General features: G+C 38.9%; 1 protein-coding gene across 1 annotated transcript in view; it reads right to left on the reverse strand.

The window, feature by feature from the left end:
- The window catches only part of LOC148949663 (5'-3' exonuclease PLD3-like), a 185917-nt gene that overhangs the window by 121827 nt on the left and 42775 nt on the right, over positions 1-21315 (reverse strand). The window contains exon 5 of the mRNA XM_089093053.1: positions 19273-19464. Within this exon, the coding sequence (XP_088949179.1) occupies positions 19273-19464 (192 nt within the window). The remainder of the gene's footprint in view (positions 1-19272; positions 19465-21315) is intronic.

Below are 21315 nucleotides of genomic sequence, written 5' to 3' on the forward strand. Positions count from 1 at the left end.
GCCACTTTTAAAATCTTTTCTTTCGCTACCTCTGCTAAACTCGGACCCTCCTCGGCCTCGGTTAAAATTTGGCCTACCTCTACCTCTATCAAAGTCAGACGTTCCTCTATCTCTGTTAAAGTCAGGCCTTCCTCTACCTCCGTTAAAGTCAAATATTCCTCTACCTCTGTTAAAATCCGATCCTCCTCTGCCTCTACTCCCATAGTCATAATTTATGTTTGTTTAAGTGTTAATGTTGCTCCTTACTTTCAGTTGAAAAAACATTTTTTTTTATTAATTTTTGAACATTTTTTAAATAGTCCCGGAAATCTGGCTCCACCTCTATGGAAAAATCCCCCCTTCCCACGGATAAATTCTCTAGACAATACAATCCCGGTGAAAATTTACCCCGAACAATTACCCTTAGCATCTCCACGCGTAAAATTGAGAGGACAAAGAGAAAGCAAGACATATAAAAAGAATTACGTATTGAAATTCTGGCAAAATTCCCCCAGAGTAAAATTTCACCCCCTGGAAACTTACCACCCCATGGACAATTCCACCCGTGGAAAACCCCCCATCGGAAAATTCATCTCCCCCCACCCAAAAAATGTATTCATACTTCCCAGTAAAAAACTACGTAGATAATGGGCAAATTTTATAGCTTAAAGACTTTTCCCCTGTGGCTGTGGGGGTTATTCTATCTCTAAAGCGTAGTTATTGAGCCTTTCAACTAGGCTGAACGAAGTGGCTATATCAAAATTTTGATCGGAAGATTTTGGGAAAACAAGCGTAGGAGGGGGGCCTAGTTGCCCTCCTGTGGTCACTTAAAAAGGGAACTAGAACTTTTAATTCCCGTTCAAATGAGTCCTCTCCCAATATTATAGGACCACTGGGTCGATAAGATCACCCCTGTAAAAAAAAATTATAAAAACAAACGAACAAAAATCCGTGATCTTTCTTCCGTCACTAAAATACAAAATTCCACATTTTTGCAGAAAAGAGCTTGAAACATCTGTAATAGGGTTCTCTGATACACAGAATCTAACGAGTGTGATTTTCATTAAGATTATTTGACTTTTAGGGGTGTTCCTTTTTCAATAATCATGCAAATTATCTCAGACTCATAGCCTTTAATAAGTAAAACTAAACTTAATGAAGCTTATATATTTGGAATCAGCATAATAAGTCGATTCTTTTGATATATCTATTGGTATCAAAATTCCGCAATTTAGAGTTTCGGTTACTGTTCAGCCGCGTCGCTCCTTACTTACAGTTCGTTACCACGAACTGTTTGATCAGATGAAGGGTACACGTCCTGCCCATAACAAAACCAAATTTTACCATGCCCCCCCCCCCGGTGGGGCCTACGCCTCACGTTGGGAACCACGGGAATAGATCCTTATTTTCGTTCTGCAGAAATACTCTATATGGCGAAGCTAAGAGTCTATATATTCCTTTGGAAATTTCTTTTTATATAATGAGGCCCATTTTTAAGAAGCATTCTTCCAAGAGTTGAGCAAATGTTTCACCACTAAAATCTAAAAATTTAATAAGTGAATTTGGTTATATAGGCTTTGGAAAAGCCCACTTACCGAGAAAGCTTTGTTCTACAAAATGGTTTATATTACAAAGGCAATAGTCTGCATTTTCGTCTGGCAAGTTCTATTTACAAAATGGAACTATTTTCAGTTAGATTTGTTGCCCTTCAACTCACTCCTTGCTTTCATTTCAAAATATATTCTTTTAAATAGTGATGGATCTTGCCTCCCTAAGTAGATAAAAAGCTCATCAAATCAAAATTCCAACTATAAGAACAAACATTTTCCTTGGCTTGAGACCAAATCATGAATAAGCCTCTAAAAATACCATTTCGTAGTATTAGTAATGTTAAAAGTAAGCTAATGCTTTGCTATGAGTACTCAGCTCAATTCAGCCATTCAGAAGCCATTCTGACAAAGTCATTTTTTGTATTTGAAGGTTTTAGCGTCAGAGCATATGCCTAATTTTTAAATTTATACCGTAGCAAGGATATTCGTATAAATAGTTAAATATACAAATATACTAGTAAATGATGGTATTTCAACTATTTGTTTTAACAAAAAAAGTTTGTTTTTTTGTAGAGAATTATACAAACCAACACGTGTCTGATGTAACCGTTGTCATATAATAGCTACAAAAATTGTATATCAAGTCTGAACCTGCCCATGTTCAACAAAAAAAGCACCATTTTGTATTTAAACTCAGTTTCGAGCTCCAAATTTCTTAACAAAACTTATTACACTAATTCAGAAACTTTATATTTATGTCTTTCTTTTGGCAAAGTCTTTATAGTTATTAATTAAAAAAAACTTTTTCCACAAAATAAGTTTTTCAAAGAGAAGTAAAGAACTCCATCTAACAAAATATGAGCAAAACTAAAATCAAATAATCTACCATGCGTGAAACTACCACAAATCAACATAGATAAATAAATGAAACCCAAAACGAACAGAAATTACAGTAAATAACCGAGTCAAACTCAAAACGAGCAGACATTAACTTAATTTGGGCTCAAAACCATTATGCCTTCCCAAGGCCAGAACAAAATTTGCACTTCACTAAAAAAAATATAAATGTTTTTACTTTTATAACTTTAATAAATCAAATAATGTTAAAATTTTGATTACTAAATATCAGTATATGTATATTAAACTGACAATGCACATTCATTTGTATTTTTTTTCAATTGGGAATTGAATGAGCCCTTTTGAAGTTTCTACGACAATGGTTTCTATATAAACTTTATATTCCCCCGAGGTTCAAATTACAACCCTTGCACTGAGGGCTATGTGGGGAGGGGTTTTTGTCTTTAAAGACACAAATTCAAAAACTTTCAGCCACGTTAAACGAAATGACCATATCAAGACTTTGATTTGGTGGGTTTGGGGAAAAGGTGGGCGTGAGGGTGGGGGCGGGGGTTAGTTGCCCTCAAATCACTTTCGGATATTAAAAAGGGCACTATCCCTTTAAATTTCCAATCGAATGAGCCCTTTTTCAAGTTTCTACGACAAAGATTTCAATAAAAACCTTATATGCCCCCAGGGCATAACTTATAACCCTTGCCCTGAAGACTGTGGGGGGAGTGTCCTGCTCCTAGGTATAATTTCCTGATGTTTGAACTGTGTTGAACAAAATGACTATCTTAAAATTTCGATTGGATGTGTTTGGGGAAATGTTGGGCATGAAAGGGGGGATAGTTGTACTTCAGTTACTGTTAACTATTAAAAACGGCACTAGCAATTTCAATTTCCAATCAAATGAGCTCTATTTTAGGTTTCTACGGGAGTATGTGCTATAAAAAACCTCGTATTCTTTCTGGATATAACTTATAAGCGTTACCCTGAGGGCTGTGGGGGGGGGGGGTTGTCATCTTCAAAGACCTAATCTCCAGAACTTAAAACTACGTTGAATAAAATGGCTATCTCAAAGTTTTGATTAGATGTATTTGGGGAAAAGGTGGGCGTGAGAGGGGGGTAGTTGCCCTCCGATCCCTTACGACCATTAAAAAGGGCACTAGCCCTTTGAATTTCCAATCGAAAGAGCCTTTTTTGAAGTTTCTACGGAAACGCCTTCAATAAAAAACCTTATATGCCCCCAGGGTATAACTTACAGACCTTGCCCTGATGGCTGTGGGGGAGTGTCCTCCTCAAAAACATAATTTCTATCTGGAAATCAACTACGTTCAACAAAATGGCTATCTCAAGTTAGTCGTCTTCCAATCAGTTTCGACTATTAAAAAGGGCACAAACCACTCCAATTTCAAATTGAATGCGCCCTTTTCGAAGTTTCTACGACAACTTCTTCGATACGAAGTGCCCTGCTATAAAGGAAAAAATTAATAAATAATACATTGTGCCAACATCGTTCTTATATGCCCCCAGGGCATAACTTAAAACCCTTGCCCTGAGGGTTGTGGGGGAGTGTCCTCCTCAAAAACATATTTTCTATCTGGAAATCAACTACGCTGAACAAAATGTATATCTCAAAATTTTGATTGGATATCTATGGGGAAATGATGGACGTGGGGGGGGGGGGCAATTTGCCCACCAAAAACCTTTTAATATTAAAAAGGGCAGTAGCTACTTCAAGTTCCAGTTTCATGAGTACTTTTAGATGTCTCCATGACGAATCCTTCGATACGAAGTGCCCTGGTATGGAAAACAAAAAAAAAACAAAAAAAAAATACATTGTGCCAACGTCGTTCTTTACTTAGCCAGCGCGATTGCGCTGCCTATGATTTTCACAACAACTTTCTGTATAAATCTTATATGCCCCCAGGGCATAACTTACAACCCTTGCACTGAGGGCTCTGAGGCGGTTATCATCCTATAAGACCTAATTTCCAGAACTATCAACTACGTTGAACAAAATGCATATCTCAAACTTTTGATTGGATGTGTTTGGGAAAATGGTAGGCGTGAGAGGGGCGTTAGTCGCTATCGAATCACTTTCACGTATTAAAAAAGGCACTAGCCATTTCAATTTCCAATTGAATGAGCCCTTTTTGAAGTTTCTACGACAACGCGTTCTTGAAGACTGTGGGGGGAGTCTCTTGCTCAAAGGTGTAAATTCCTGAACTTTGAACGTCATGGGAAAAATTGGCTATCTCAAAATTTTTATTGGATGTGTTTGGGGAAATGGTAGGCGTGGAAGGGGTGTTAGTTACCTTCCAATCACTTTCTACTAAAACGGGCACTAGCCATTTCAATTTCCAATCGAATGAGCCCTTTTTGAAGTTTCTACGACAACGCATTCTATAAAAACCTTATATGCCCCCAGGGCATAACTTACAACCCTTGCCCTCAGGGCTGTGGGGGGGGGGGGGGTTGTCATCCTCAAAGACATAATTTCAGAATTTAAAACTAGGTTGAATAAAATGGCTATCTCAAAATTTTGATTGGATGTGTTCTGGGGAAAAGGTGGGCGTGAGAGGGGGGTGAGTTGCCCTCAAATCAATTTCGACTATTAAAAAGCGAATTAGCCCTTTGAATTTCCAATCGAATGAGCCTTTTCTGAAGTTTCTACGATAACGCCTTCTATAAAAACCTTATGTGCCCCCAGGGCATAACTTACAACACTTGCTCTAAGGGCTGTGGGGGAGCGTCCTCCTCAAAAACATAATGTAAATCTGGAAATCAACTATGCTTGAACAAAATGGCTATCTCAAAATTTTGATTGGATGTGTTTGGGGGAATGATGGGCGCGGGGGGGGGGGGCTAGTTGCCCTCCAATCACTTGCGAATATTAAAAAGGGCACAAGTCACTCCAATTTCCAATTGAATGAGCCCTTTTCTAAGTTTCTAATACAACTTCTTCGATACAAAGTGCCCTGCTCTAAAGAAAAAAAAAAGAAAAAATGGACATGAGGGGGGGGGGGCTAGTCGCAGTCCAATCGCTTTCGACTATTAAAAAGGGCACAAGGCACTCCAATTTCCAATGGAATGAGCCCTTTTCGAAGTTTCTACGACGACTCCTTCGATACGAATTGCCCTGGTATGGAAAAACCAAAAAAAAAAAAAAAATACATTGTGCCATCAACGGCTCCTTAACGGCTCTCGCGCCGTTGAGGCTGCAAGTCATTCTATCCTATTTTAACTTGTTCAGTGCCTTGAAATACTCCTCCCTTTGCGATGAAAGTGGTATTAATCAAAACTGTATTAATAGTGCTATTCTTTGTGACTGAGGCTGCTGCTGAAAACTGGATTGATCAATGCAAAAAAGGCACTTTCATTTCTTTTGCTGTTTTGGTGCCATCTGTCATAGCCACACTTGTCACACTGATAGTTTATAAAAATATTGATGACGTTCCCATCGTTTGCAAGCGAACAAGAATAGGACGCAGAGGTGGCAGAAAGAAATTTAAGATTGATGTGTTAGTCAGCTACAAACTATTGGCCAACAAAACGCCTAAACATGAGAGTTGTTTAGTCTCAATCCTAAGCATGAGCCTACCGCCCCGGCTGATTCCTGACAACAATGCTCCTACCAATGATTTCGGGTCTGATTGTCCTCCAGTAGTATCGCCGCAGGTTCTCTCTTGTAAACACCAACTTCCAAACTTCCTTCTGAGCAACGTCCGCTCACTAACGAATAAAGTAGATGAGTTAGATATCATTCTACGTCAGAATAACATCCATATCGCTGCAATTACCGAAACATGGCAGCTCGACGAAACAAGTGGAAGGATGGCTGGTTACAAGGTTTTCTTGAACACTAGAACAGACAGGATTGGCGGAGGTGTTGCCCTGTATGTACGCAATGATATCCCCTGCAAATGTTTAGATAACTTCAATGACCCTAACCATGAAGCGATCTGGGCATTATGCAAGCCAAAACATTTACCACGAGATGTCTCTTGCATCATTATCGCAAGTATCTACTATCCTGAAAGCGCCAAGAACAGACGGCTGTTGGTATCCTACCTTCAGTCTACGTTAGACACATTACGTCAGCGGTATAGCCGCCCGGGCTTCATAATAGCTGGTGACTTCAACCAAACAAAGAAACAATGGCTGGCTAATACGCTGGGTATGTCACAAGTGGTCAAGATACCCACCCATGTGACCGGGAGCACCCTTGACCTTATTCTTACAAACCTTGCTTCATATTACAAAGACCTGTCTTCGAACGGGCCATTGGGCAAATCGGACCATCACACTCTGCTGATGAAGGCAAAAAGTGAAATCAGGAAGCTTAAGAAAATAAAAGTACTCCGGAGACCTATTACGAACTCTGCTATTAATACGTACGGAATGTGGGTCGGTACTCACTGCTTCAGCGAAGTATACAACGAAAGTGATGCCAACAGGAAAGCAGAAATATTTCAGTCCCTACTCTATGACAAATACTTGGAAGTTTTCCTGGAAAAGCAATTTGTCGTGAGCAAATCTGACAAGCCCTGGATCACTACAAAAATAAAATAGCTGATTCGCGAAAAAAACACTGTAAGGCAGTCAAGTAGTGACGCAACGTCGTTAAGATTATTAAGAAACAAAATTGTTAGCCTTCGTCGCGAGGCAAGAAAGTTCTTTGAAAAATCCCTTTCGGACCCAGAAATAAAAAAGGATCCCCGTAAATGGCACCGTCTAGTAAGGCAGATTGCTGGAAAAACAGTATCATCCAGTGTCCGTATTCTGAACGATGATGGGTCCCTCGTGAGTGCAAATGACGTCAACAATTACTTTACTGACATTTGTACATCCTTTCCTGCCCCAACTAACACTGAAATAGAGAATCTACTGTCAATATGCCCTGACGAAGGTGAAATCGAAATAGTTGAGTATCAATTTTTCAAAGAGCTGAACAAGTTGAGTCCATCCAGTAGCTCTTTTCCTGAAGAGCTGCCTATAAGGTTAATACGAGAGTTCTCTCTTTTCCTGGTCAAGCCACTTGGACACATCATCAGAGAATGTTTCGCCCAGTCAACTTTCCCGTCGTGCTGGAAACGCGCATTTGTGCGTGTTATACCGAAGACTAAAACACCCAAATCTTGCAACGAGTTACGACCGATATCAATCACATCTACCTTTGCAAAAGTCACCGAGTCATTCATCCTGCGTGAATTGCTCAAGAAAACGCTGGGAAAACATAGACCGTTACCAGTATGGTGGCCTCAAAGGTTGCAATACCTCGATATACCTCGTGCGCCTAGTTGACATTATCTTTAAGTGGCTTGACAAGGGCAGTACCTTCATCTACCTAGCTCTCGCCCATTTCAGAAAGGCATTTGACCGGATTTGTCACCTTACGGCAGCAAAAAAATATGCGAGCAATGGGCGCACAGAAGCGGTCTCTTGCATTAGTGATGAGCTTCCTTCAGGACAGAATGCAGTGTGTATTTCCATTGTTTGAAGGTGACTTGATCTCATACTGGTCTAAACTTACCTGTGGAGCCCCTCAGGGTACAAGACTTGCTGGTTTCATATTTATCTCCCTCATCAACTTCCTCCTTCAGAATTTCGAAGAGCGACTCAAATTCGTCGACGATTTATCATTTGTCCTCATATACCTCGTGAGAGAAGGTATAATCGAACGTCAGTTCAGCGAGACCCTTCTGGCATCCTTCTCTGAGGACTGTGAATGTTACAAGCTGACACTGAATGCAGATAAATCAATGATCCTCAGGTTTTTCCCCTTAAAACGTGATCTGGAATTCCCACAAGTCCCTTTCCCTGTTGTTCCACCTGCGAAAATCCTCGGAGGCACATTATCGATGGACTACATATTCACTGAACACGTGGAGAAGGTTATTAAGGCTGGCAATGCATCACTTCAGACCCTAGTCCTGATGCGCGGGTTTGGCTGCGACACTCAAAGCCTAAAAAATGCCTATATTACGTATGTGAGACCTCTACTCGAATACACCGTCGCTGTCTGGGGACCTTTTGTCCAGAGCACCCACTACCTTTGCCATAACCTTGAATCTTTGCAGAAACGAGCTGTTAACATAATCGTTGGTAACAGAAGTGACGACTACAACAAACTCTTGCAAGAACTGAACCTTTAATCTCTCAGCGACAGACGATTATCACTGATAATATCCCTCGGCAAGTCACTGCTATCTTCGCCCCATCACAGACTGATCCTCCCACCCGATGCTCCTGTTAACCAAAGAACCAGATCCCAGTCGAAGCTACAACCCCCGGTCTGCAGAACCAACCGCTACAAAAACACGTTTGTCCCCTTTTTCGTAGAAGCATACAACAAGACTTAGTGTTATTTGTATTCACGTGTTAGTGTTCTTATAGTGTTATTATAGTGTTATTTGAATTTTTTTTTTCCCATATTGTTGTAAAGACGACATAAATTAGCCATGGCTACGCTGTTCGATATTAATAAACCTATGTCTATGTCTATGTCTATGTTCTTTACTTAGGCAGCGCAATTGCGCTGCCTATGATTTGGCAAGAATAGTAGCTGAATAGTATTATGAATAGTAGTGAATATTATTATATATAGTTAATAGTTATAGTATTAACAGTAGTGAATAGTTATGAATAGTATTATGAATAGTAGAATAGTATTATGAATAGTAGTATGAATAGCAGTATGAATAGTTTGGCAAGAATAGTATGATTTGGCCAAACAAAGGCTAAAAACAGTCATTGGGTCGCAATGCTTTTTTTCTTTGCTTTTTTAGCAGTGAGAAAAAGATATCTCACATTTATTAATTTGTTCAGCTTTTGAGTTAGTGCAGGAAAAAAAAATATACGAAGGAAAAGCGATACATTGATTATCTTCGAAGTTTGACATAAACGTTTTTATTTTTATAGCTTTAATAAATCAAATAATATTAACATTTTGATTACTAAATATCATTATATGTGCATTAAACTGGCAATGCACATTCATTTGTATTTTTTTTCAGTAAAGTGCAAATTATGTTCTGGCCTTGGGAAGGCATCGGGGTTTTGAACCCAACTCATGTTAATTTCTGGTCGTTTTGAGTTTTACTCGGTTATTTATTGTAATTTATGTTCGTTTTGGGTTTCATTTATTTATCGATGCTGATTTGTGGTAGTTTCGCGCGTGGTAGATTATTTTATTTTATTTTTGCTCATTTGTGGTTTAATGGAGTTCTTTACTTTTATTTGAAAAACTTATTTTGTGGAAAGTTTTTTTTAATTAATTTCTGTTCGTTTTATAATAGCATAGTCTTTTCAGGGAAGAAGAAAATAATACTTAAAATCTTTTCGTTTTTTTAAACCTTTATAGTTTGGCCTGCTATTTGTATTCTGGAGAAAAATTTTCAGCTAATTTTAACAACATACAGCCTTTTAAAAATCTGGACACACATAGTAGTGTTTAATTTTGTTTCATACCTCCTATAGTTGACCTGAAATGGAAAACTTGATACCATTCGCAAAAAAAAACTGTTTACTTTGGTTGAAATTTTAAGAGCAGAAGTAGCCCAGAAAGTTTGAACATAATACCCTCAGTCGTTCTTGGGATACTGCTGAGATGCCTTATTGGGAATTAGCACTAACACAGTGCATTTTGATTTAATCTTAAGGCAACATTTAGTTTTTAAACAAAACAGGCAAATGGGAGGGTGGGCGTGGGAGAGGATTAGTTGCCCTAATCACTTTCGACAATTAAAAAGGGCATAAGCCCTATCTATTTTCAATCGAATGAGCCCTTTTCGAAGTTCCTGCGACAACTTCTTCGATACGAAATGCCATGGTCTAAAAAAAAAAAAAAAAAAAAAAAAAAAAAAATACATTGTACCCACATCGATCTTTACTATAAGAATGTCAAGCCTTCCAATCACTTTCGACTATTAACAACGGCACTAGGCCTTTCGATTTCCAATCGAATGAGCCCTTTTTGAGTTTCTACGACAACACTTTCTATAAACACCTTATATACCCCCAGGGCATAAATTACAACCCTTGCCCTGAGGGCTGTGATGGGGGTTGTCATCCTCAAAGACCTAATTTCCAGAACTTTCAACTACGTTGAAAATAATGATTATCTCAAAATTTTGATCGGATGTGTTTGGGGAAATGGTGGGCATGAGAGGGGCGTTAGTCGCTCTCTAATCACTTTCAACTATTAAAAAAGGCACTAGCCCTTTCAATTTAAAATCAAATGAGCTCTTTTGAAGTTTCTACGACAATACTTTCAATAAAAACCTTATATGCCCTCAGGCCATAACTTAAAACCCTTGCCCTGAAGGCTGTGGGGGGGGGGAGATGTTGGCATCCTGAAAGACCTAATTTCCCAAACTTTCAACTACGGTGAATAAAATGGATATCTAAAAATTTTGACATGGGTTTGGGGAAAAGGCGGGCGTGAGAATGGGGTTAGTTGCCCTCAAATCACTTTCTACTATTAAAAAGGCCCCTAGCCCTTTGAATTTATAATGGAAAGTGTTTTCAAGTTTCTACGACAAAGATTTCAATAAAAACCTTACATGCCCCCAGGGCATAATTTATAACCTTTGCCCTGAAGACTGTGGGAGGAGTGTCTGCTCAAAGGCATAATTTCCAGAACTTTCAACTACGTGGAACAAAATAGCTATCTCAAAATTTTTATTGGGTGTGTTTGGGGAAATGGTGGGCTTGGAAGGGGTGTTTGTTGCCTTCCAATCACTTTCGACTATTAAAAAGGGCACTAGCCATTTCAATTTCCAATCGAATGAGCCCTTTTTGAAGTTTCTGCGATAGCGCTTTCTATAAAAACCTTATATGCCCCCCCGGGCACAACTTACAGCCCTTGCCCTGGGGCTGTGTGTGTGGGGGGGGGGGGGGGGGTGTCGTCCTTGAAGACCTAATTTCCAGAACTTTCAACTATGTTGAACAAAATGGCTATATCAAAATTTTTATTGAGTGTGTTTGGGGACATGGTGGGCGTGGAAGGGGTGTTCGTTGCCCTACAATCACTTTTGACTATTAAAAAGGGCACTAGCCCTTTGAATTTCTAATCGAATGAGCCTTTTCTGAAGTTTCTACAACAACACTTTCTATAAAATCTTATATGCCCCCAGGGCATAGCTTACAACCCTTGCCCTGAGGGCTGTGGGGGAGTGTGCTCCTCAAAAACATAAGTTTTGTCTGGAAATCAACTACGCTGAATAAAATGGCTATCTCAAAATATTTATTGGATGTGTTTCGCGAAACGGTGGGCGTGGAAGGGGTGTTAGTTGCCCTTCAACCACTTTTGGCTATTAAAAAGGGCACAATTCACTCCAATTTCCAATTGAATGAGCCCGTTTCGAAGTTTCTAAGACAACTCCTTCAATACGAATTGCCCTGGTATGGAAAAACCAAAAAAAAAAAATAAAAAAATACATTGTGCCATCATCGTTCTTTACTTAGGCAGCGCAATTGCGCTGCCTATGATTTGGCAAGAATAGTAGCTGAATAGTATTATGAATAGTAGTGAATATTATTATATATAGTTAATAGTTATAGTATTAATAGTAGTGAATAGTTATGAATAGTATTATGAATAGTAGAATAGTATTATGAATAGTAGTATGAATAGCAGTATGAATAGTTTGGCAAGAATAGTATGATTTGGCCAAACAAAGGCTAAAAACAGTCATTGGGTCGCAATGCTTTTTTTCTTTGCTTTTTTAGCAGTGAGAAAAAGATATCTCACATTTATTACTTTGTTCAGCTTTTGAGTTAGTGCAGGAAAAAAAAATATACGAAGGAAAAGCGATACATTGATTATCTTCGAAGTTTGACATAAATGTTTTTATTTTTATAGCTTTAATAAATCAAATAATATTAACATTTTGATTACTAAATATCATTATATGTGCATTAAACTGGCAATGCACATTCATTTGTATTTTTTTTCAGTAAAGTGCAAATTATGTTCTGGCCTTGGGAAGGCATCGGGGTTTTGAACCCAACTCATGTTTATTTCTGTTCGTCTTTAGTTTGACTCGGTTATTTGTTTTAATTTCTGTTCGTTTTGGGTTTCATTTATTTATCGATGCTGATTTGTGGTAGTTTCGCGCTTGGTAGATTATTTTATTTTATTTTTGCTCATTTGTGGTTTAATGGAGCTTTATTTTTCTTTGAAAAACTTATTTTGTGGAAAGTTTTTTTTAATTAATTTCTGTTCGTTTTATATTAGCATAGTCTTTTCAGGGAAAAATAAAATAATACTTAAAATCTTTTCGTTTTTTTAAACCTTTATAGTTTGGCCTGCTATTTGTATGCTAGAGAAAAATTTTCAGCTATTTTTAACAACATACACCCTTTTAAAAATTTGGACACAAATAGTAGTGTTTAATTTTGTTTCATACCTCCTCTAGTTGACCTGATATGGAAAACTTGATACCATTCGCAAAAAAAAAAAAAACTGTTTACTTTGGTTGAAATTTTAAGAGCAGAAGTAGCCCAGAAAGTTTGAACATAATACCCTCAGTCGTTCTTGGGATACTGCTGAGATGCCTTATTGGGAATTAGCACTAACACAGTGCATTTTGATTTAATCTTAAGGCAACATTTAGTTTTTAAAAATAACAGGCAAATGGGAGGGTGGGCGTGGGAGAGGATTAGTTGCCCTAATCACTTTCGACACTTAAAAAGGGCATAAGCCCTTTCTATTTTCAATCGAATGAGCCCTTTTCGAAGTTTCTGCGACAACTCCTTCGATACAAAATGCCATGGTCTAAACAAAAAAAAAAAAAAAAAAAAAAAAAATAATACATTGTACCCACATCGATCTTTACTATAAAAATGTCAAGCCTTCCAATCACTTTCGACTATTAACAACGGCACTAGACCTTTCGACTTCCAATCGAATGAGCCCTTTTTGAGTTTCTACGACAACGCTTTCTATAAACACCTTATATACCCCCAGGGCATAAATTATAACCCTTACCCTAAGGGCTGTGACGATGGTTGTCCTCCTCAAAGACCTAATTTCCAGAACTTTCAACTACGTTTCAACTACGTATGGTGGGCGTGAGAGGGGCGTTAGTTGCTCTCCAATCCCTTTCAACTATTAAAAAAGGCACTAGCCCATTCAATTTAAAATCAAATGATCCCTTTAGAAGTTTCTACGACAATACTTTCAATAATAAAGCCCTTATATGCCCTCAGGGCATAACTTACAACCCTTGCCCTGGGGGCTAGCGGAAGGGGGGGGTGTCATCCTCAAAGACCTAATTTCCAAAACATTCTACTACGTTGAACAAAATGGCTATCTGAAAATTTTGATTGGATGTGTTGGGGGGAATGGTGGGCGTGAGAGGGGGGTTAGTTACCCTCCAATCACTTTCGACTACTAAACAGGGCTCTAGCTCTCTCAATTTCCAATTGAATGAGCATCTTTTGAACTTTTTACAACATTGCTTTGAATATAAAACTTAAATGCCCCTATGGCATTACTTACAACTCCTGCCCTGAAGGCTGTGGGGGGGGGGGGGAGATGTTGGCATCCTTAAAGACCTAATTTCCCAAACTTTCAACTACGCTGAATAAAATGGATATCTAAATATTTTGACATTTGTTTGGGGAAAAGGCGGACGTGAGAAGGGGGTTAGTTGCCCTCAAATCACTTTCTACTATTAAAAAGGCCCCTAGCCCTTTGAATTTCCAATGGAAAGTGTTTTCAAGTTTCTACGACAAAGATTTCAATAAAAACCTTATATGCCCCCAGGGCATAATTTATAACCTTTGCCCTGAAGACTCTGGGGGAAGTGTCCTGCTTAAAGGCATAATTTCCAGAACTTTCAACTACGTGGAAAAAAATGGCTATCTAAAAATTTTGATTGGATGTGTTGGGTAAAAGGATGGGCATGGAAGGGATATTAGTTACCTTCCAATCACTTTCAACTATTAAAGAGGGCACTAGCAGTTTCAATTTCCTATCGAATGAGTCCTTTTTGAAGTTTCTACGACAACGCTTTCTATACAAAACCTTATATGCCCCCAGGGCATAACTTACAACCCTTGCCCTGAGGGCTGTGTGTGTGTGGGGGGGGGGGGGGGGGGTTGTCATCCTTGAAGACCTAATTTCCAGAACTTTCAACTATGTTGAACAAAATGGCTATATCAAAATTTTTATTGAGTGTGTTTTGGGAAATGGTGGGCGTGGAAGGGGTGTTAGTTGCCTTCCAATGACTGTCGACTATGAAAAAGGGCACTAGCCCTTTAAATTCCAATTCAAATTAACCCTTTTTGAAGTTTCTACGACAACGCTTTCTATAAAAAACCTTATATGCCCCCAGGGCATTACTTACAACCCTTGCCCTGAGGGCTGTGGGGAGGGGGGAGGGGTTGTCTTCCTCAAAGACCTAATTTCCAGACCTTTCAACTTGAACAAAATGGCTGTCTCAAAATTTTTAATGGATGTGTTTGGGGAAATGGTGGGCGTGGAAGGGCTGTTCGTTGCTCTACAATCACTTTCGACTATTAAAAAAGGCACTAGCCCTTTCAATTTCCAATCGAATGAGCCTTTTCTGAAGTTTCTACAACAACACTTTCTATAAAAATCTTATATAACCCTAGGGCATAACTTACAACCCTTGCCCTGAGGGCTGTGGGGAAGCGTCCTCCTCAAAAACATAATTTCTATCTGGAAATCAACTACGCTAAACAAAATGGCTATCTCAAAATTTTGATTGGATGTGTTTCGCGAAACGGTGGGCGTGGAAGGGGTGTTAGTTGCCCTTCAACCACTTTTGGCTATTAAAAAGGGCACAATTCACTTCAATTTCCAATTGAATGAGCCCTTTTCGAAGTTTCTAAGACAACTTCTTCGATACGAAGTGCCCTGGTCTAAAGGAAATGAATTAATAATACATTTTGCCAGCATCGTTCTTATTTGCCCCCAGGGCATAACTTAAAACCCTTGCCCTGAGGGTTATGGGGGGACTGTCCTCCTCAAAAACATAATTTCTATCTGGAAATCAACTACGCTGAACAAAATGGCTATCTCAAAATGTGCCTGGGGAAATGGTGGGCGTGGAAAGGGTGTTAGTTGCCTTCCAATCACTTTCAACTATTGGAAAGGGCACTAGCCGCTCCAATTTCCAATCGAATGAGCCTTTTTCGAAGTTTCTACGACAATTCCTTCGATACGAAGTGCCCTGGTATGAAGAAGAAAATAATACATTTTGTCAACATCGTTCTTTACTTAGGCAGCGCGATTGCGCTGCCTATGAGATATTTCATGGATTTTGTTTCATATAAGACCTACAAATCAAAGTTTTTTATATAACAATAAACTTCACTACTACTACTGCTACTATTAAGAAGGCACTGCAACACCTAGTCGTTTTAAGCCACCACAGCTAGGCACAATCTTACTGCATCCCAGTATATTCGAAGCCTCCCTCTTTACAAACTCTCAATAAATTTCAGTTTCCCTTAAATCGTTCCTTACAACCTCCTCCCACGTGTTCTGGGATGATGTGCTTTTTCTTTGGCCCTAGACGGTTGACTAAAAAGGACAATTTTTGACAATATGTCATCCTTCATCTGCAGAACGTGTCCTAGCCATTAAACCTTTTCCTCATTATAGCCCTAAAAAGCGGGATAGAATCACCTTATTCGCTCAGCTTACTGATTGAAATACGGTCAGTCAAACAGGTTCCATAAATCATCCGTAGTTACGTCCTATGGAAAACATCAAACAAATCCCCCGTAAACTTTCGGAGGGCCCACGCTCCGTCCTTCAGAACCATACTTGACCGTTGCCACCACTATAGCTTCCAATATTTTAATCTTGGTTCCCAAACTTATGGTACTATTCTTAACGAATTTTTTTAGCTGTGAAAATAACACCCTGGGTCTGGGTATATAGGTGGATCTGTTCACTTGATCAATCTTCTCTTTATCCAACATCACCTCTATACCTTCACTTATTGCCAGTCTAAGCAACTTAGTCTTCTTAATATCAATTTTCAAACCTGTTATTGCACCCTGAACTCTCAAATTCTGCCAAAATTCATTTATTTTACTAACAGGTAAAATAAATGAATTTTATTTTACCATCTAGAACGCTCAAACCATCAGCATAATCTAAGTCTAGAAGAGCTTTACTTTCCCTCCCCATTTGGTTCCATGCTGTCCCATAGCCTTTGCCGAGTTCCTTAGGATACAATTCGCCAAAACTAACCGTATAAGTGGGGAGAGATCGCACCCCTGCTTAACTCTTGATTCAACACGAAACTAGCTACTAACCGAAGCAGTTTTATTCTCGCAAATAACACTAACCACTTTAATGTACTTATCTGGTATACCAAAGAAGAAAAGGATCTTTGCTAAAGCTCTTCTATCCGCTGAATCAAACACTTGATCATAATCTTTAAAACTGAGGACTAAAGGGGTTTGATGGCTCAAGCACTTCTCAATTATTAACCTGAGAGTGAAAATTTGGTCAACACATCCTCAACCCTTCCTAAAACCGCACTGTTCTTCTCTTAAAACTTTGTCTACAACATCGTTATGTCTAATAAGTATCAAAATACTAAGTAATTTCCTTCCTACAGACACCAGGCTAATGTCCCAACAATTATCAAAGCCACTCTTATCACCGTTATTATAGAGGGGTTTAATTAACTTTCGTAAACTCCCTCTCATAACCGCCATATTTAAGAAATTCATTTTCCAAACTATCAGCACCTGGGGCCTTAACATTTTTAATTCTTTTAGTACAGTCACTAATTCTTCCTCACAAAATAAATCTTCCTTCACATTCAAAGTGTCACAAAGTTTCTCATTCTTGTTTGTATCTTTCCTGTATCTCTATCATGGTTTAACACATTCTCAAGATGTTTTGCACATTTCTCTTTAACCCTTTCCTTATCACTAATTGTGGCCACGTTCCTTTCTTTAACTGTGACAAGCTCAGATTGATTGACTATTCCCTCTCAATTTATAAGGATGCCAGTACAATATTTTACTGTTACGCCGTCTGGTTGCATCTTGCAAATCTTCCGCAATTTTATCCATGACCTCCACTTGAAACCTCATGATTCATATTTTAATGCTTTCCTCACTTTCCTTACATTCCTCTTGTTTTCATCGATCTGTCACTCAGATAATTCTTGTACAAGCCCCTTCTCCTCTCTATTAAACATAAAGCCTTTTCACTTATATTCCAAGCTGAGATCCAAACTTTCTTCCCTAGGACACCATCAGCAACTTCACAAACTATTTCCTAAAATTATTCCATCTATCTTCTGCATTGTCAAATTTTAAACTCTCAAGTTCAGTATTTAACTGTTCCTTGAAAGTTTCTTCCAACATCATAGCTTACCCGCAGGTATTTACCCTAGCCTAAATTTCATCTTTAAGTTAACTCTAAACACTACTAACTGGTGATTTTATCTATAACATCAAAAAGAACACTGCTTGTATCAATCCTACCAGCCTATCGGTTTGCAATAAAATAATCAACAAGGTTAGCTGTCTTACCATCATGTGCATACGATGTTAATGAGCCATTTTATGACCAAATATTGCATTGGTTACAACTAGATTCTTATACCTACAAAACTGCAGCAGTCTCTAACCATTGCTGTTTTCTTTTCCCACACCAAATTTTCTTAGGCTAGGAAAGCATATATTCCTATTTCTACCGATGTGTGCGTTAAAATCTCCTAATAAAAATACCCTATTTCTTCATGGGACCCTGTCTATTTGTTCCTGTAACTGTAAATAATAAAATTCAACTGAGTCAGTCCTATCTCCATCAGTCAGTTCTAAAGGGGCATGTAATACTGTGACTGATACCTTGCACTTTTTAGTCATAAAAGAAGCGACTGGCATTCTAGTATTAATACCTTCCCAGCCTAAACATAACTTAACAGCTTGAGCCATTGAGCCATTCATCATGAGTCATACTCCTTACTTATGTGCCCCATCTTTCCTGTCTGAGTACATAAATTCTATATCACCTAATTTCATGTTTCCTACCCCATGGATATAAGTTTCTGAAGATCCTAAAACGTCCGGTTCGGAGCATCTGAATTTTTCAGTCAAAATATCGATACGATAGCTGTGTTCTAACATCATAACATTCAAGGTTAAATTTTCATACTCTTTAAATCATTACAATTGCTATGGCCTCATGAAAAGCAATAGTCCCATAACCAGTGCAGGACGGGGACTAACGTATTTTTTCAAGTCTACACGAAACGCTTAGGCCGGTTTAGAACAAGATAGCAATGTGTTCCAGGGACCTCCAGTTGAATGGAGGCTTTGTGCAATCCTGGGCCCATCTTGGTCACAACATCGATTTCCAAATTTGGCGATGCTCTTATAACAACAAGAATCAAAATCCTCCACAGAAAATCTTAAGCCTATTACCTCCGACTCATTATATATTCATGCCTACAAATATTATGCTAATACGGGGCGGCAAGCCACAACAGATAAATTAGCTAGGAAGATATTTTCAAGCCAAAAAAAGGCCACCAAAACAGACCAAACCCAAAAAAAATATCCATTCATCAAAATCCAGTATAAATGCTATTTCGTTCACTAGGCTATAATTTCCACGAGGGGCACCACTCCTCAAGGTCACCCTGCAATTCTGTTAGGAGTCACAGTTTTGGTTAGTAGAACCCGTGAAAGGTCCACTCTAATGCCACTAAGAGGTAACGCAAGCAGAATTTCCCTGTCGGGGATAGAGACGGAGAAACGAACTTATGATGGAGCGGAGACTCCAGACCATCTCACAGCACCGGAATTGTTCCAACTTTTTATATACAGCCCATCCTCATCAGGATATTCATTAGGGCATCTACGCTTAATAAATTTCCGATGATACCGTTACCTTGAACATTTTTTCCGCATCTTTTGCAAGGTGTGGACAGTCTTGAATACAAACTCCAACCTCCTTTACTTGAGTCAAAGACCTCCAGTCCATATTCGCACTTCCCAAAAAAATATGCTTTCGATCAACAATCCACATCTTAGTATGGAGGACTCCACCACCAACAAGTTTGTCAAAGTCCAACACCCTAACCTGAAAAACACGAAAACAGAAGCAATCATAAATCCGGTGTATAAACAATTGAAAAGGTGCCGAACTTGTCAAGCTAAGCATACAAAAACAGAAGGATAGAGACGAAGAGAGTGAAAAAGAGGGAGAAAGGAGAGAAAAGCGAAGAGACAGGGAGATATAAATATATGCACATATACAACACGATAATACCGAGGATAGTAAGTTAATGGTAACTCTCACAACCCTTTGGGAACAAAATTGAGGGGGTAAACTTTCTATCATTGAAATTATGGAAAAAATTACAGAATAAAACATCAACAATCATTAATGGAAATTACCTTAATGGAACACTTAATGATATTGATCTTGGGTTAATTAGAAATTAAATCAAGAAAGGTATGGAAGAGGAGGTTTTATTCTAGTCGTTTATTCTCTGGCATCTGAAATATTGCTAGTTTTAATGGTCCCAGTCCTACCACTTTCAACAATTTTATAGAAATTAAGTTTGGAACAACCCTTCTGAGACATAGCCTAACCAAGGTGCTTCGATTTTAATTTACAGCAACAAGCATTCACCTATCATAGGCAGATGTGGCAATATTTTTTTTTTTTTTTCCTCCATACCCGGGCGTTTCGTATCGAAGTTGTCGTAGAAACTTCGAAAAGAGCTCATTCGATTGGAAATTGGAGTTACTAGTGCCGTTTCCAATAGTCGAAAGTGATTAGAGAGCAACAAGCCCCCCCCCCCACGCCCATCATTCCCCCAAACACATCCGATCAAAATTTTGAGATAGCCATTTTGTTCAGCGTAGTTGATTTCCAGATAGACATATGTTTTTGAGGAGGACAATCCCCCACAACACTTGGGGCAAGGGTTTTAAGTTATGCCCAGAGGGAATATAAGAACGATGTTGGCACAATGTACTTTTTATTATTTTTTTCCTTTAGAGCAGGGCACTTCATATGGAAGAGTTTGTCGTAGAAACTTCAAAAAGGGGCTCATTCGATTGGAAATTGAGAGTTCTAGTGCCCTTTTTAAAAGTCGAACGTAATTTTAGGGCAACTAGCCCCCCCCCCCCCCCCCGCCCATCATTCCCCAAAACACATCCAATCAAACTTTTTAGATAGCCATTTTGTTCAGCGTAGTTGATTTCCAGATAAAAAATATATTTTGAGGAGGACACTCCCCAACAACCCTCAGGGCAAGGGTTTTAATTTATACCCTGGGGGCATATAAGGTTTTTATAGAAGGCGTTGTCATAGAAACTTCAAAACAGGCTTATTCGCTTGGAAATTTGAAGGGCTAGTACCCTTTTTAATAGTCGAAAGTGATTGGAGGGCAACTAGCCCCTCCCCACCCACGCCCATCATTCCCCCAAACACGACCAATCAAAATTTTTAGAGATCCATTTTGTTCAGCGTAATTTACTTACAGATAGAAAATATATTTTTGAGGAGGACACTCCTCCAGAGTCCTCAGGGCAAGAGTTTTAATTTATAGCCTGGGTACCTACACGGTTCTTATAGAAGGCGTTGTCGTAGAAACTTCAAAAAAGGCTCATTCAATTGGAAATTCAAAGGGCTAGTGCCCTTTTTAATAGTTGAAAGTGATTGGAGGGCAACTAGCCCCCCCCACGCCCTTCATTTCATCAAACACATCCAATCAAAATTTTGAGATAGCCACTTTGTTCAGCGTAGTTGATTTCCAGATAGAAAATATGTTTTCGAGGAGGACACTCCCCCACAACCCTCAGGGCAAGGGTTCTAAGTTAAGCCCTGGGGGCATATAAGGTTTTTATAGAAGACGGTGTCGTAGAAACTTCAAAATAGGCTCATTCGATTAGAAACTCGAAGGGCTAGTACCCTGTTTAG

Source organism: Artemia sp. Qi Xiang Cuo, chromosome 8, assembly GCF_049724085.1.
Source record: "Artemia sp. Qi Xiang Cuo chromosome 8, ASM4972408v1, whole genome shotgun sequence".
Taxonomy (NCBI): domain Eukaryota; kingdom Metazoa; phylum Arthropoda; class Branchiopoda; order Anostraca; family Artemiidae; genus Artemia; species Artemia sp. Qi Xiang Cuo.